At 47.2% G+C, this 16,559-nt stretch overlaps 1 protein-coding gene across 1 annotated transcript; it reads left to right on the top strand.

Moving 5' to 3' along the window:
- Nucleotides 1-706: 706 nt before the first annotated feature.
- On the top strand, nt 707-13,592 carry CKM (creatine kinase, M-type). Its single transcript, XM_072608016.1, has 8 exons — nt 707-796; nt 2,588-2,799; nt 7,122-7,276; nt 7,604-7,736; nt 7,977-8,148; nt 9,620-9,743; nt 12,184-12,373; nt 13,125-13,592. Exons 2-8 carry the CDS (start codon nt 2,607-2,609, stop codon nt 13,301-13,303), a joined length of 1,146 nt encoding a protein of 381 aa, XP_072464117.1. The 5' UTR covers nt 707-796; nt 2,588-2,606; the 3' UTR covers nt 13,304-13,592.
- The last annotated feature ends 2,967 nt before the right edge of the window (nt 13,593-16,559 follow it).

Below are 16,559 nucleotides of genomic sequence, written 5' to 3'. Positions count from 1 at the left end.
CTTACCGCTGGAGAGACAGGGAGGGGGTCTAGGATGGTGGCACCACCTCTTCCTAGTCCTGAGTTCAAATCCCTTTTCTCTACTCACTTTCCCACCTGAGTGGGATCTTTGGAGTGAGAGAGTTAGGGGCCCAGAAAAGGAGAAGGGGGCAGAGGCTGAGGCATAGCTTCAGAGGCTGGTCAAGGGTGGAGATGAAAATTTAAAGGTGGAATTCTAAGGCTGAGGGTTGGAGCCAGGGAAGAAGTGAGGGGTTAAAGGTCAGGCTTAGGGTCTGAGGATGTGGGAAGACAAGGGTCCTAGGAGGGTGTGAAAGGATAAGTTGAGAGGGGAGGGATAAGAGATTGATAGATGTGGGGCCCCGGGCTATCTAGGACTGGAGAGTTGGACCCTGGCCCAAGTAGGGGGAAGGGCCCAGGCCAGGAACCAGGGACGTGTCCTCCCCTTCTTTGCCAATGTCCCCAGCCTGGAGCCAGCTGTTCCTTCCAGTGCAACTCAGCATTTGTTGTTGGGAGGGAGCAAGCTGGGCTCCCCTCAGTCGTCCATACAAGGTATCCTGTGGGGCTCAGGCCACAAGGCACTCCTGGACCCCAGGGCCCAGCTGGGGGGAACCTAGGGCCAAACGTGTTCCTTTGCCTGGGCATGATGCCCAGTGGGCAGCTCAGCTTCCCTCCCACCCTCCAGGGGGCTGGCCTGGCCCTCTGGCTCTCCTATATAAGTCAGGGGCCACCCTGCTAGACCCCTGGGTCACCCATCAGTTGTAGGGGACACAGAGAAAGTCCAGTTCAGCCCAGCCCAGGTATGGTCTCAAGGGGTCTGGAAGGAAAGGGTGAGGGAGGGAAGGGAAGGCTGGGGGGAATTAAAGAGGGAAGGGGCTAAAGTTGTCTCCCCACCTTTTCCTGGATAGGGTCGGCTCCTATCTGACTAGGACCTTACAGCTATGTCTAGATGGGAATGACCCTGAATCTCCTTGTAGGTCTGCTCAGTTTGGCTGGCTGGCTGTGTCCTGTCTGTGACCATATGTGACTTGGTGGGTGCTGTTGGGTCCCTCCGGATTTTTGTGTGACTCTCCCTGTACCTGTGTATCATTGTGGGCCTGTGTGACTGTGTGTGTGTGTGTGTGTGTGTGTGTATACAACCATGGGTCTCTCTGTGTCTGCTTATGATAGATTGCCTCTCCTTATAACTGACTGATTCTGGACCTCAGTTTTCCCATCCTGACAACTGACCTGGATGGTCCTTCCAGCTTTAACTGTGTGATTCCATGACCTTGCCTGTGCCTTTGCTGGTGTGCCCCCATATGTCTGTGCATGGTGACTTTCTGGGCATCTCTGGGTGGGGGGGCTCCCTGATGACTGTGTGTGTGCACCTGTGTGTGTACCCCTGTGTGTGCACATGTGTGCCCCTGGGTGTGTGTGCCCTGCACAGGAGCTTTATGTCAGGTCTCAGGGGGCCCTGAGACCAACAGCTGCTGGCTGATCTTGTCTAGCCCTTTGGGATAGGCTGGTGTCCTCTGCCACTGTCCTCTCCTGTCTCCCCTCTGGCTCCAGAGCCGCTGATTCGGTGCAAACAGAGCCCCCGGAATGTGGAGGGGGAGGGGAGAGAGAATGGCCACAGCTGTGGGGGGTGGAGTCCATAGGCTAAAAATATCCCCCCAGGGATGGCAGCTCCAACTGCCCTCCCCCACTCCTGTAATTCCCCTTCTCTGCCCCTCATCTCCCCTTTCCCCCAGTCTTCCCTAATTTAGGAGCACAGTAGCATTTAGAGCTGGGAGAGATGTTAGAGATAATTTAGTACAACCCTACCATTTTACAGATGAGAAAACTGAGATCTGGTCCCCAACCTTTCCCCAACTCTAATGTTTTCCCCTCTACTAAGACTTTCTGCAATTCTACTCAACCCCTAAAATTCTCCCAACCTCCTTCCCAGACCTCTGAGTCTGCTCCTAGCTCCTTTCCTCCCTTCTGCTGAGAGTCAGGAGCCCCAGGTTCTGGTCTGACAGAATGCTGTAGCAGTCTTCCCTTCTTTGGCCTTGATTTCCCATTGAAGTTGTTGACTACTTCCATCCATCCAAAATCCATCCAGCTGACATTCTAGAGTCTCAAATCCTACAGTTCTAAGAGTCAAAGTTTCTAAGAGGTTAGGATTCTATTGGGTCTAATACTATAAGGATCTACTAAGACTAATTTTCTGTTGACAGGGTTCTAAGGTTCTTCTGAGTCTAAGACCCTATTGGGTCCAAGGTTCTAAAGTTCTACCTCATCTAAGATTCTTTGGGGGTCTGAGGTTCTAAGATTCTTCCAAGTCTAAGATTCCTTAGGGTCTGAGCTTCTAAGATTCTACCAAGGCAAAAATTCTTTGGAGTTCAAAGTTGTAAGGTTCTTCCAAGCCCAGAATTCTTTGGGGTCTGAGGTTCGAAGGTGCTACCGAGGCTAAGATTCTTTGGGCTCCAAGTTAGCTTGATCTTGCCACAGCGGCCACAGCTAAAAGAGCCTTCCCATCAGGACAACCCTTCTCTGACATCTGGAGTCCTTCTTCTCTAGCCAAGCCCTTACAGTTGGCCCTAGTGACTCTTGCTCCTGTCCCACAGGCCCTACCCTGCCACCACCATGCCTTTCGGAAACACCCACAACAAATATAAGCTCAACTTCAAGCCGGAGGAGGAGTACCCAGACCTGAGCAAACACAACAACCACATGGCCAAGGCGCTCACTCCAGAACTGTACAAGAAACTCCGGGACAAGGAGACACCCTCCGGCTTCACCCTGGATGATGTCATCCAGACTGGTGTGGACAACCCAGGTGAGAGACCCAGCGCCGAGCAAGGGTGATGGGGAGTGAGGCTTGTCCCACAGCCCCCAGAAACACTCCCAGAGCCACCCTAGATACTCCCCAAGATGGTCATGAACACCCCATGGCTCCTAAAGACACTCGCAGAGTCACCTGAGATACTTCCAGGACCCCAGAGATAGCCATAAACACCCCCAGCATCCCTATATATTCCTAGACATCCCCACAGACATGCCAAGAATCTAACTCAGATACTCTGAAGCCCCTACAGATACGCCAGAACCCTGCTGAACACTGTCCAAGACCCTAGAAATAGTCATAAATTCTCCCTAGTCAAAACCACTATAGACCCATCCCCAGGACCCCATAGACACACCTGGGACCTAACTTGGGTTCTTACTCAGATACTCTGAGAGTCTAATAGACACGTCTGGGAACTCAATGGATAATCCTGGGACACTCAGAAATGACCATAGACATATGTCACAGCACCCCTGTACAATTCCTGATCTACCACAGACATCCCCAGGATCCCTACTGTAAATACTCAGAGGCCCCTGGAGCAACCTCAGGAAGCTAATGAACAACTTGGAGTATCCAGAAATGATCCAAACACTCCCAGAACCATCACAGACATGCCTAAGACCCCACAGACACACTTGGAGCCTACTATGACTCCAAAAGACACCCCAGGCAGGCAGTGTAGAGCAATGGAAGGAAGGTAGGCTGGATTTAGAGTCAGAAGATGGGAGTTCGAATTCCAGCTTTGTATCTTACTATGTGTGTGTGGCCTGGGCTCAACGCTTCACTTGCAAAATGAAGGGATTGGGTTAGGCAACCACTGAGGTCCTTTCTTGCTCTAAGTCTAATCTACAATTCATCCCACCTTTGTGAAATCAAGCACAGAATTTGGAGTCAAGAAGACCTGGGTTCAAATCCTGCCTCAGATAGTTACAGTGTGACCCTATGCATATCACTTAACCTCCTTGGCCCCAGATTCCTTAGCTATAAAATGAGAGGGTTAAACCCCCATGGCCTTCCTAGTTCTTTGTGGTTCTGATTCTATGATCTACATATATCTCTGAGACCTCTAGAGGTACATCCTAAACCTATCCCTATAGAAAACCCTAGAACCCAAAAGGATGCCCCCAAGACCTTCCTGAATACCCCTGAAATCCCATAGATACTACCAGAATGCTCAAAAACATTTAGAAACCTAGCACCTTCCTTGAACATCCTGGAGCTCTTTCCAGACACACTCAGGACTCCAGTGGACAAGCCCAAGACCCTATATATATCTCTAGGGACCTCCAGAATAGACCCCCCCCCAAGACCTCCACTGATGCCTCTGGGATTCTCCCATGGACACCCCTGAGAAACTCAGAGTACCCCCCAAGAAGCCCAAATGTATCCTAGATACATTTAAGACCTTTTCTGGACATCCTAACCCTCCCCCCAACCCCACCTCCCCAATACTCTTGGGACTGCCAAGTCATGGACTTTCAGAAACATCCCTGATACTCCTGTAGACACATTCAGGATACCCAGAGACATCCTTAAACACTCTTAGGACCCACAAAGACATATCTGGGACCCTCGCAGACATCCCAGGGAGACTCAAAATCTCCTGAAAGTCTCAGATATCTCAGGACTTCTTATAGATAAGCAAAGATACCCATGGACCACCTGGAAGACCTCCCTGAGACTGGTATAGATATACCCAGACCACCATAAATACATTCAGAGGCCCACTCTGGAATCCTCCTAGGAACTCTAACGAACAACCTCAGGCCCCCAGAGACACACCAATGACCTCTCAGGTGGCCTTGCAGTCCCTTCCCTCCCAGTAAGGAACAGTAGAAAAGGGAGTCTCTGGCATCACTTCTGAGGTTTACTACCGTATGACCTCACTTCCCTGGGCCTCAGTTTCCCCATCAATAAAGTGAGGGGGTTGAACAAGATGACCTCTGAGGTTTCTTCCAGATCTAACATTATCATTCTGTAATCACGGAGGTGATGTCATGACATGCAAGTGAACTGGATTGAAGTGAGGCAGGGCTATGCAGTCACCAGCCTCACTTTCTCCTCTGGAGCCATGTGGGTCCAGGGGCCAGATATAGACCAGGACAACTGGAGATGGCCCCGGATGCAGAATCCCATAAATACCCCATAGAAATGTCTGTGATTTCCATAGGTGAGGTCTGTGGAAGACTCATAGATATGACTTTTTAAAACTCATAGGTAATCTCAGAATCCCTGAGGGACCCCTGCCCACCCTTCACCCTCCCCCAAACAAACCCCTCAAACAGACCCACAGGGAGCCCTAAACTGGGAGTAGGAGACCAGGGTTCTAGCCCTCAGCTAGGTCAACGAGTGGCTATCTGACTTTGGTCAAGCCTCTTTCCCTCTCAGGATGCTAGTTTTCTCCCCTACAACATCTCTGCATTTGACTAAATGCTCTCAAAAGCCTCTAGCATCCTTGTGCTTGAGCCTGGCTGAGACCATGCTCAGCTCTGCCCCTTGCCTCCATACCCTCTATCTGTCCAAGTGGTTGGCTCACATTCTGACCTTCCTAAACTCTGTTGTGTGGAAGCCCAGAGTGCTATGGAGAAAATCCAAAGCTCCCTCTACTTCACCCTAAGATGATATGGGGGGGGGGCACTCGGGGCTAAGTGACTTGCCCAGAGTCACACAGCTATTAAGTGTCTGAGACCAGATTTGAACTCAGGTCTTCCTGACTCCAAGGCTAGTGTTCTATCCGTTGTGCCACTTAGGTTCCTCTCCCAATAGGAATGAGGTATAGGACAAACAAATTGTGTGGTACAGTTTCTTTGGTGTGAAAATTTTCATTTTCAGTATCTTGGAGAGCTCTCTCTTGCCACAGCCTGCATCTCCTGGCCCGCTCTCCTTGCCACCACCGTGCCCCAACCTCCAGTCCCTCAGAATCCCAGATCAGCATTTCACAGAATCCCAGGATTTCTAAACTGGAAGGACGTGCACAGACACATGTTCCAACCCACATATGAGCAAGGACCCCTCCTCCCATCCCACGAGGCATTGTGGTGGTATGGTTGGAATGGCGATCACCAGACCTGTGTTCAGATACAGTCTCTACTACTTAATGCCTGCATGACCATGGACAAGGCCCTCCCCATCCCCATCTGAGTCTCAGTGTCCTCATCTTTAAAATAAAGATGTGACAATAAAAATTATAACACTTTAAGCTTTTCAAAGTGCTTTACAAACACTATTTCATTTTGTCCTCCCACTTGGAAGATGGGCTCTATTGTACTCATTTACAGATAAGAAAACTGGGGCCAACAGGTTAAGTGACTTGCCCAGGGTAACAGCTAGTAAGTGTCCAAGGCTGGATTTGAATTCAGGTCTTCCTGACTCCAGGCCCAGTGATCTATCTACTAACTGCCTTTATTAGATTTCTTCTGAGCTCCATTCTTTCAGAGCTTTCATTCTTTTCATGCTTAATCTAGGATTCTGTGATCCCACTGCCCACAAGGGTCCATCTGACCTTGATGGATGCATGAAGACATGGGATGAGGGGAAATTGCTACCTCTCAGTATCAGCCTGAAGCCTAAATTTGTCACTTAGAAACTTCTCCATGATACCAGCCTGTGGGGCCAAACAGGACAGATAAAAGCCCTCTCTCACATCTCAACCTTTCATATCTTTACAGACAACCATCATGTCACCCCCATCTTCCCCAGGTTAAATATTCCCAGTTCTTTTAATGGATCCCCATGTGGTAGGACCAGTAGGTCCTGCACCTCCTGCTTAGAATTAGGATTAGACTTTCCCTGGACAGCCTCTGGATTATCAAAGCTGTGGCTCCTAGGTCCAAGCACAAGACACCAGCTAGGAGTCGACCATGATCTGCCAGCCTTATCCTTGGAAGGCACACATCTCTAATCACAGTTTCAGATCTCACAAGAGCCTCTGTATCATATTTGGTCATACAAAGTGCAGGTCTTGGCTCCTCCTAAAACCCTCATCTTGGTTTCACACCGTTGCCTAACTCAATCTTGTATTTGTGAAATTGACTTTTTTTTTGAGCCCAGGCGTCAGACTTTACATTTATCCCTGCCTATTTTTGTCACTTTACCATGATTTCCATCAATGGATTTCAAGTCTAGAATGTCCTGCTTGTGAATTACTGAACCAAGCAATTTCTAAATCCTCTTTCAGCTTTGATATTCCATACACTTTTTCCCAGCTCTGACATTTCCTGTTCTAAGGGCCCTCCTAACCCTGACATTCTGTGTTTGTTTTAAGCTTCTGTGATTCTGACTTTTGGCTTCCTTCTCATCCCCACACACAGGTCACCCCTTCATCATGACTGTGGGTTGTGTGGCTGGTGACGAGGAGTCCTACGTAGTCTTCAAGGACCTGTTTGACCCCATCATTCAGGATCGGCACGGGGGCTACAAGCCCACAGACAAGCATAAGACTGACCTCAACCATGAGAACCTCAAGGTGGAACCCCTGGGGAAATGTTTGTGGGGGGGAAGGAAAGGGTAGGAAGTGGGGGGATTGAGGGTGGAAGGAAGTGGGGAGAGTGGAGGAGACCAGCTCTGATGGAGGCAGTTGGGGAGATGGAGGAAGGTGGGCACTGAAGGGGAGGGACGAGAGTATATGAAAGGATAGGGAAAGGGAGTCAGTTAGAGGAGTCTTGCCTGGGGCCGAAGGGCAGGCAAGGTTGAGCCAGGATACTTTCTGCCCAGAGGTGCCTTCTGAGGGTCATTGTGAAAGGAGGCAGTGATCCCTCCCTAAGCCAACTTCTGATGCCACACTGTCCCCCAGGGTGGTGATGACCTAGACCCCAACTACGTGCTGAGCAGCCGCGTCCGGACTGGCCGAAGCATCAAGGGTTACACCCTGCCCCCCCACTGCTCCCGGGGCGAGCGTCGCGCTGTGGAATCCCTGAGTGTCGCTGGTGAGGATTCCCAGGCCAGGAAAGACCTTGTCTGTCTGTCCTTAGTGAAGAAACTTCATGCCCCTGTGCCCCATTCCTTGTCTTTAGTCCCTCTAAAACGTCCCCTCTAGAGACACCTCCAACACACATGGACCTTTCGCTTGGATTCCACCCACAGCCACCCTCCAGAAGGCCTGGGTGCTGACTCCATGCTCTGTTCTCTTCCCCCTCCTCTCTCTCCCACCTCCCCCCACCCCTCAGCCCTCAACAGTCTGACTGGGGAGTTCAAGGGCAAATACTACCCTCTGAAGAGCATGACAGAGAAGGAACAGCAGCAGCTGATTGATGACCACTTCCTCTTTGACAAGCCCGTCTCCCCCCTGCTCCTGGCCTCTGGCATGGCCCGGGACTGGCCCGATGCCCGCGGCATCTGGTGAGGACCCCCCTCCCACTGAGCTTCCAGTAGCAGAACGTGTACCAGGCTCTGCATCCACCATCCTACGTGACTTGGAGAAGGTCCCTTCCCCTCCCTCTCTGAACCTCAGTTTCCTCATCTACACCCAAGATGGAGATAGATTTGAAGTCTTGGTTAAACACAGAGATAAGACTCATGGAGGGTGTAGACAGATAGGATCTGGTATCTGGTCACTTTTGCTGGTGCTATGCTGACGGCTGTTGGGGATAGGAAGAAGGACAGGACCATTGAGGCTGAGAGATCTCTCCTCTAGTCTTACTCTAGACTGGCATCTACCTACCTCAAATATCTCTAGACTCAGGTCTAGGTCTGGGTTCAGGATGAAAGCCATTTCCCTGACTCCTCTCAAGGAGGAACATGCTGACAGCCCCACAAAAGACCCTCATGAATAGCTAGTAATCCTCTGTCAAAAAAGGACAGAATAATTAGAAACAGAAATAATCTTAGCAGTCTCTGTGGCTGCAAGTACCATGACAAGAGACATGGTGGGGTTCAGTTCCTCCAAGTGGCTGTGTCCCCAGAGCTCTGGCCAATCTAAATTCCTTTCCTATCTCTTGAGGGATGTCTCTTAAGGTCCTTTCTTCAAGGATGACTCCAACAGATTGGTGGACATCCCTCTCCCACTTACAAAGTGTCCTGGTTCCAGATTCTCTCAGCCAGTTAGGAGTCATGTCTCCTTAAATACACTCACCCTCAGCATCCACCCCAGGCTTGGGGTTACACATATGAAGAGGGAGTGGAGCTGGCCAACTTCTGTAAGGTCTAAGAGCTGGGCATTCCTGGGATTCTAGAATTCCAAAATCCTAAGATTCTAAGTTTCAGAAAGTTCAAATTCCAATATGGTATCACTGGGAGGTGTTTTTGATTTGGGATCAGAGTTTTTGGCCTCAAATTCTGGCTCTGCCATGTGTGAACTATGTTTCCTTGAACAAATTCCTTCTCTCTCTGGGTCCAGGTTTCCTTGTTAACAAAACGAAGCACTTGAACAATATGGCTTCAATGGCTCTTTCCAGCTCTAAGGCTAAAAACATAAAATTCTAAAATTTGGGGATGATTGAATTGAGGATTCTCATGATTCCCAGAATCTAGGACATGAGAACCACCTAACCACCTCCTCCTAGGATGCTGACATGCCAGTCTGCTGAGAATCTAGAAATTTAGAACTCTTCAGGCCTCAGAGGAGATGAGAGAAGGATGATGGGAAAACTCTGAGTTTGGAGGAGCCCGCCATTCTATGACCTGAGCATGCTATGATTCTGCCCCTACTGTTTACAGGGGCACTTCTCAGAACTCTACACCTTCTCCCAGTTGATTCCTCCTCCAAGTCTACAGTCCCTCCCCAAGTTGGATAGCCAGTTCAGGGAGGGGGAGGGAGCAGGGGATTTGGGGAGCCCAATGATTCTCTGATCCCCTTTCTTTCATCCCTCAGGCACAACGACAACAAGAGCTTCTTGGTGTGGGTGAATGAGGAGGATCATCTGAGAGTCATCTCCATGGAGAAGGGAGGCAACATGAAGGAGGTCTTCCGTCGCTTCTGTGTGGGGCTGCAGAAGGTGGGTTCTGACTCCTGACCTCTGGCCCCTGACACCACCCTCCTTGTGGCTATGGAATGAAAACAACCCAGGATTAGGAGTCAGGAAACCTGGGTTCAGATCCTGGTTCCAAGACAGCTCTAGTCCCTGTTACCTTGGCAACCTGGCCCTCTGTGTCTCAGCTCCTTCATCTGTAGCAGGAAAGGTCTCTAAGGTCTCTTCCGGGGCTAAATCTATGATACGAAGATTGTACTTTAGGTCTCTTGCCTCATTTGCAAAGTGAGAGGCTTGGATTAGATCAGGCAAGGAATCTATGGATAGATTTCAGGAGGTCTATGAACTCAGATGGGAAAAAATGGCACCACTAACCTAGGCTTTCCTGTGTAAACCTTTGTATTTTATTGTATGTTTTAAAACTATTATTTTGAGAAGGGTTCCATGCCCCAATAAAGGTTAAGAACCTCTGGATTAGACAGTCCCTAAAGGTCCTTCCAGATCTAAAAATTATATGATCTCAACTCACCTCCTATGTCACCATGGGTCTCAGTTTCCCCCTTTGCTAAATGGAGATAATAAAGCTTTCACTGCCTACCTCAAAGGGATATTTTGGGGAAAGTGCTTTGTAAACATTAAAGCACCATGAAAATGGGTATTAAGTCTCAGACAGAACTGTCCCTGGAGACTTTGGTGCCTAGGGTGATCAAACAATGAACCCTATGTGCCAAGCTCTGTGCTAGGCATTGGAGATACAAAGACAAAAGACAGTCCTACATTTTATGTGGGGAGACATGTACATATATAATATGCACACACATGTGTACACACATGATAATATGTAATATATTAAATACACATGTATATACATGCATGTTATATAATATGTGTATTATATGTTATATATCATGCATATCGTGTGTATACACACTAAGCGCACATACATACTATTTGTGTGTATATATCCGTAGTATATATACTGTATACTATGACTGCATGACACATATATGTGTGTACATGTACATACATATACACAATGTGTTGTCCACATGATACACATACGTGCGCGTGCATAGGCACACGTGTGTACTATTTATTGTGTCTGCGTGATACATATGTCTGTATATAATGTCCCATGGGCATAAATGCACATATGTATAGGTATGCCTACAGGTCTATTAGCTTGCCTGCTTCTTGAGAACAGAGGCTAATTTTGCCTTTCTTTGAATCTGCAGCATGTAACACAGTGCTTGGCACGTAGAGAATGCCTCATAAATGCTGATTGTGTTGTTGATATAATTACATAGAAAACTGATAGAAAATCAATAGAAGACAATGGGTGGCAGGGGGAAATACTCTGGAGTGCACTCAGATCAAGTGCAGGGTGGGGAGAATGAGAGGCCAGTGGGAGCCCCATTGGGAAGGCCTCAGAACACCAGCTTTTGGGGAGTGGGGGGGAGGCAAGGGAGGAAGGTCACAAGGGAGATTAGGACCAAAAGATGCAGTGAGGGTGCCTGCTTGGCAGGGCCAGGAGGACCTCTCCAGGTGTGAGACCTCAGGGAAAAAGCAGGGAGCCATTTGGCATCCTTCTGGAATAACTTGTTATTCCTGGTACCTCTGCACACTCTGAAGGACACGCATCAGCATGGAAATGGGCAGAGGGTCACAAATTTAAGGTAGGGAAGAACATCAGGGGCTCTCTTATCCAACTTCCTCATTTTACAAATGTGGAAACTGAGGCCCAGGAAGAATTCTCTCTGACTTGATGTCTTGGGGCAACAGCCCTTGAATTCTGACTTTGAACTTTCACCCCTGACCTAATTATTTCATCAGAATTCCCTGGATGTGGGGATGATAGTGTAGAGCCACAGCCTTGGAGTCAGAAACCCTGGATTCCAATTCCAGCTTGAGTATTAATTTCCTAGCCAAGAGACCCTTCATCTCTCTGAACTTCCACTTGTAGCAGGTGTTTTTGTCCAGGCTTAGGGTCTCCTGGCTATATGGAAAACCCTGGTGGGAAAACTCTCTCTCAGGGAAGCTTGTCTGAAATTTCATCTTCTGGACCTTCCTGACTTGCCTAGAGTCACAGTGGGTGGCAGAGACAAGTCTTGGACGTGGGTGTTCCTGACCCTAAGGTTGACTCTCTGTCGCCTAGATCCCACTGCCTTACATGACATTCATCTATCCCTTTATGAAATAAGAATTATCATCCTCACACCACCAACTACACAGGGTTCTGGGAGAAGGGCTAAATATATAGGAGGTTTTGTGATTACCAGGAGGAAGCCAGGATGTGGGTGGAAAGTTGGCCTTGGAGTCAGGAAGGGTTGGGTTCATTTGAGCCTCAGACACAGACTTTGTGTATGTGCCTTATACTGAGGAAATCACAGGTACAGTCTCTATACCCTTATGATGACTACTTCCCTTATCATAGTGACCCATCTTTTCTCCTCCTCCTCATCCCCAGATTGAAGAGATCTTCAAGAAGGCTGGCCACCCTTTCATGTGGAATGAACATCTTGGCTACGTCCTCACCTGCCCTTCCAACCTTGGTACTGGCCTGCGTGGGGGTGTGCACGTGAAACTGGCACACCTCAGCAAGCACCCCAAGTTTGAAGAGATCCTCACCCGCCTGCGTCTGCAGAAGCGGGGCACAGGTGGGTACTCGCTCATTCAGCGACCCTTTATGAATGTGGTCTGGCCCACCCCTGATACGAGGCATTGTCCTGGACAGTTATTGAATGTCTCCATGGGGACTGGACTAGGGACCTCTGTGATGATTCATTATCTCCTTGGACTGAAGCTGAGTGCCTGTGGATGTTAGTCAACCCAATAAAATTGGATAGGCATTGGATATCTTCATGGGTGTTATATAGCCCCATGGGTGTTGGCTCTTACAATCAATATTGGGTGCTCCATGCAACTCCATGAATATTGGCTGTCTCCATGGGCATTGGCTTCCTCCACCTTCATGGATATTATATATTAGGGCAACTAGGTGGTACAGTGGATAGAGAGCTTGGGAATGGAGTCAGGAAGACCTGGATTCAAATCCAGTCACAGATTTAGTAGCTGTGTGATCTTGGGGAAGTCACCTAACTTCTGTTTGCCTCAGTTTCCTCAACCATAAAACAGGATCATAATAGCACTTCCTTTCCAGGGTTGTTGTAAGGATCAAAATACATAGTATTTGTAAAGTGCTTAGCACAGTTCCTGGCACAAAGTAGGTGCTCTATAAATGCTAGATGACAATAATATTGCAATATCTGATAGCTAGGTAGGTGACATATAGTTCCATGAGTGCTGGGTATCTGTCTCCACGTCCCTGGTCCCTGCCCCTGCACTCAAACACAACAGCATTTTGATTTGAACTATTTCCCCATCCTCTCCTTCCTACCTTCCCCACAGGTGGTGTGGACACAGCAGCTGTGGGCTCTGTGTTTGATGTATCCAACGCAGACCGACTGGGTTCCTCAGAGGTGGAACAGGTGCAGTTGGTAGTGGATGGCGTAAAACTCATGGTGGAGATGGAGAAGAAACTGGAGAAGGGTCAGTCCATTGATGATATGATCCCTGCTCAGAAATAAGGGCCTCTGCCTTACTGGCCCCCTACATGTACACATCACCTGGAGCCTCGCCCTTGCCTTTCTTATCCCCAGAGCTCCTACTGCAGTGTAGAATTCCAGCCAATGGGAGTTTGGTAATGAACTCCACCCACCAGGAGTCCTGCCTGGAGTTCCAGATAATAGAAGAAAACCACCTGTATTTGGAGATCCAACCACTACCTGAAGTTCTGCACAGTGCGACCTCCTACTCCCTTTGGGAGCTCTCCCTCTCCCTTTCACTCCCAGCAATAAAATCTATAGTGGCCCCAGAGTTCAGTGTCTTGTGATTCTTGGAATGACGGGAAAGGGGAATATTGTAAAGCATCAGAATTCATGGATGGGGAACCAGACTCCCTCTAGAGTCCCAAGGAAGATGCATTTCCTTCAAGACACTCTTCGCCCATCCTAATAACAATCACAGAGTACAGAACCTAAGAATTAGACAGCACCTTAGAACTCATCTAGTCCCACCTCCAGCTAACCAATAACCCCTCAATGACATTGGGACTGACTGTCCAGATTCTACTAGAACACCTCTAGTCAAGAGAAACACCCAGCCAGCGCATGACTAGAAAATGTTGCATCACAAGCAATCACTGCAAATGCAAATGGACCAATGGACGTTCAAGGCACCATAAGTTAAGGAGAGTTATGGTCATTGCCCATCGGTGGAAAACAGAGACCCAGGAACATCTTCCTCTGGGGGTGGGGGGCCACACACCAAGATACAGCTTCTAAGGGCACTATTCACCATCATTCCTTTGCACCCCTCTGGAAGGGACCCATAAACTTCCTTTTCTTTAGAATGAATTTTCATTGATAACTTTTGTTATCACATCCCCTAAATTTCTTCTTTCCTCCTTCCTCCCACAGAATAATGATTTATAAGAAAGAATTTTTTTAAAGAAAAAGGGGAAGAGAAAAAATTCTGTAAAAGTGATTAATATCTTAAAAAATCTGCCCTTCTGTAGACTGCTCCACATCTCTGAGCACCCCCTCTCTCTACCAAGGAGTGGGGGAGGCATCTTTTCCTATGTGCTCCTTTGGGGCCAAGTTTGTTCTCGTACGATTCATTTTTAGTGGTGCTGTTTTTCTCATTTATATGGTGGGAGTAGTCATTGTATCCATGATATCCCTGGCTCTATCACTTTATATCATTCATATAAATACTCCCATCCTTCTGAGTATATGTCAAATTCATCATTTCTTACAGCACTCTGACATTATTTGTTTAGCCTTTCTTTAATGGGCAACTACTTTGTTTCCAATTCTTTGCTACCACAAAAAGTGCCATTATAAAAATTTTGATGTATATGGAGGCTATCTTCTTATCAATGATCTCTTAGAGACATAAGCTTAGTAATGAAATTTTGCTTGAAAAGGTTTTCGGTTTCACGTAATCAAAGTCATTTTATCATTTATAAATGATATATATATATAATACACACACGTATATTTGCTCATGGCCAATGAATAAATTTGTTTTGCTTGACTGTACATGTTTGTAACTGGTAGGGTTTTTTTCCCCATTATTCAATAGGGGAAAGGGTTTGGGATGGGAGGAAAAGAAAATTTTTTGCTGATTGAAATATATATAAATATTTTTTAAATAATACTTTTTCTAGTCAGTCAGTAAGTGTTTATTAAACACTTACTATGTGTCAGGCACTGTGCTAAGCTCTAGGGATACAAAGAAAGGTAAAAACTAGTCCACAGCTCCCTCAAGGAACTTACATTCTAATGGAGGAAATGACATGCAAACAATTATATGTACAAACAAACTCTGTGTGGGATAAATTGGAAATAATCAACAGAGGGAAGGCACTAGAATTACAGGGGATCAGGAAAGATGTTATTTTGGCTGGCATTTGCAGGAAGACAAGGAAGGCAAGTGCTGTCTCTGATAGTAACAGAATATTTGGGGAGGGGGAAGGAAAGATAATGAGTTCAGTTTTGGATATGGTTGTGTTTAAGATATGGTTGTGTTTAACACCCAGCTTGAGGTGCCCAGTAAGCAGTCAGAGATACGAAAGTGGAAGCCAGCAGAGAAATTAGTTCTGGATAAATCCATTTGAGAACCAAACTGCCCAAGCAATAAACTCTCTGAAAATTCTAATGGACCAAACAGAAGCTAATAATTTTATGAGACAATAAGATATATTAAATTAAAGTGAAAAGGCTGGAAAAATAGAAGAAAATATAATGTGTCTTACAGCAAAAACAATGGGCATGGAAAACGTCAAAGAGATATGATTGAAGAACCATTGGACTACCTAAAAGGTGCAACAACAATAATATATTTTACCAAATAGAGAAATAGGAAGGAAAATTGAGATTGGGCAAGGGGAAATAGAGGGAGAGTAGATTAAGGGAAGGCAGCCAGGTGGTGCAGTACATAGAATGCTGGGCCTAAAGTCAGGAAGATGAGTCTTCCTGAGTTCAAATCCAGCCCCAGCCACTTACTAGCTGTGTGACCTTGAGCAAGTCACTTCAGCCCATTTGCCTCAGTTTCCTCATCTATGTATGAGCTGGAGAAGGAAATGGTGAACCACTTCAGTATCATTGCCAAGAAAACCCCAAACGTAGGGCAGCAAGGTGGTGCACTGGATAGAGCACCAGTCCTGGAGTCAGGAGGGTCTGAGTTCAAATCCAGCCTTAGATACTTACTAGCTGTGTGACCCTGGGCAAGTCACTTAACCCCAATTACCTCAAAGAAAACCCCAAATGGGATCACAAAGAGTGGAATGTGAAAGAATAATGTCTGAACAAGATTAAGGGATGAATGAGTTCTAAATGAAATAGGCTCCAAAGAAACACAAAAATATTAGTAGCAGCTCTTTTTCTCATTGACAAAGAATTAACAGGTAAGATTTGCCCATCGACTGGAGAATGGCTGAACAGTACACAAATGTGGTGGATATACCACTGTACTATAAGAAATGATGGAGGGGATTGTCTTAGAAAAACTGGGAAGGTTAATATGGACTGATACAGAAAGGAGTGAACAGAGCCAGGAGAACAGGTTATATAATGACAACAATTTGACAGACAAACCTTTTTTTTCCCTTAACAGTTTATTTACAAGTTCTCTCTCTCTCTCTCTCTCTCTCTCTCTCTCTCTCTCTCTCTCTCTCTCTCTCTCTCTCTCCCCCCCCCTTCACTCTGTTTCTCTGTCTCCCTCTCTCTGTCTCTGTCTGTCTGCCTCTGATTACCTCTTTCTGTGTTCCTTCCTCTCTAC

Source organism: Notamacropus eugenii, chromosome 5 (genome assembly GCF_028372415.1).
Source record: "Notamacropus eugenii isolate mMacEug1 chromosome 5, mMacEug1.pri_v2, whole genome shotgun sequence".
In the NCBI taxonomy this organism is placed as follows: Eukaryota; Metazoa; Chordata; class Mammalia; order Diprotodontia; family Macropodidae; genus Notamacropus; species Notamacropus eugenii.
This window is presented reverse-complemented; position numbering and strand designations above follow the sequence as displayed.

Bases quoted from the DNA above. Each gene is read 5' to 3' on its own strand.
- CKM (XM_072608016.1), top strand. From the start codon at position 2,607: ATGCCTTTCGGAAACACCCACAACAAATATAAGCTCAACTTCAAGCCG. The intron at 7,277-7,603 runs GTGGAACCCCTG...ACTGTCCCCCAG, and splicing joins TCAACCATGAGAACCTCAAG to GGTGGTGATGACCTAGACCC. The intron at 9,744-12,183 runs GTGGGTTCTGAC...CCTCATCCCCAG, and splicing joins TCTGTGTGGGGCTGCAGAAG to ATTGAAGAGATCTTCAAGAA.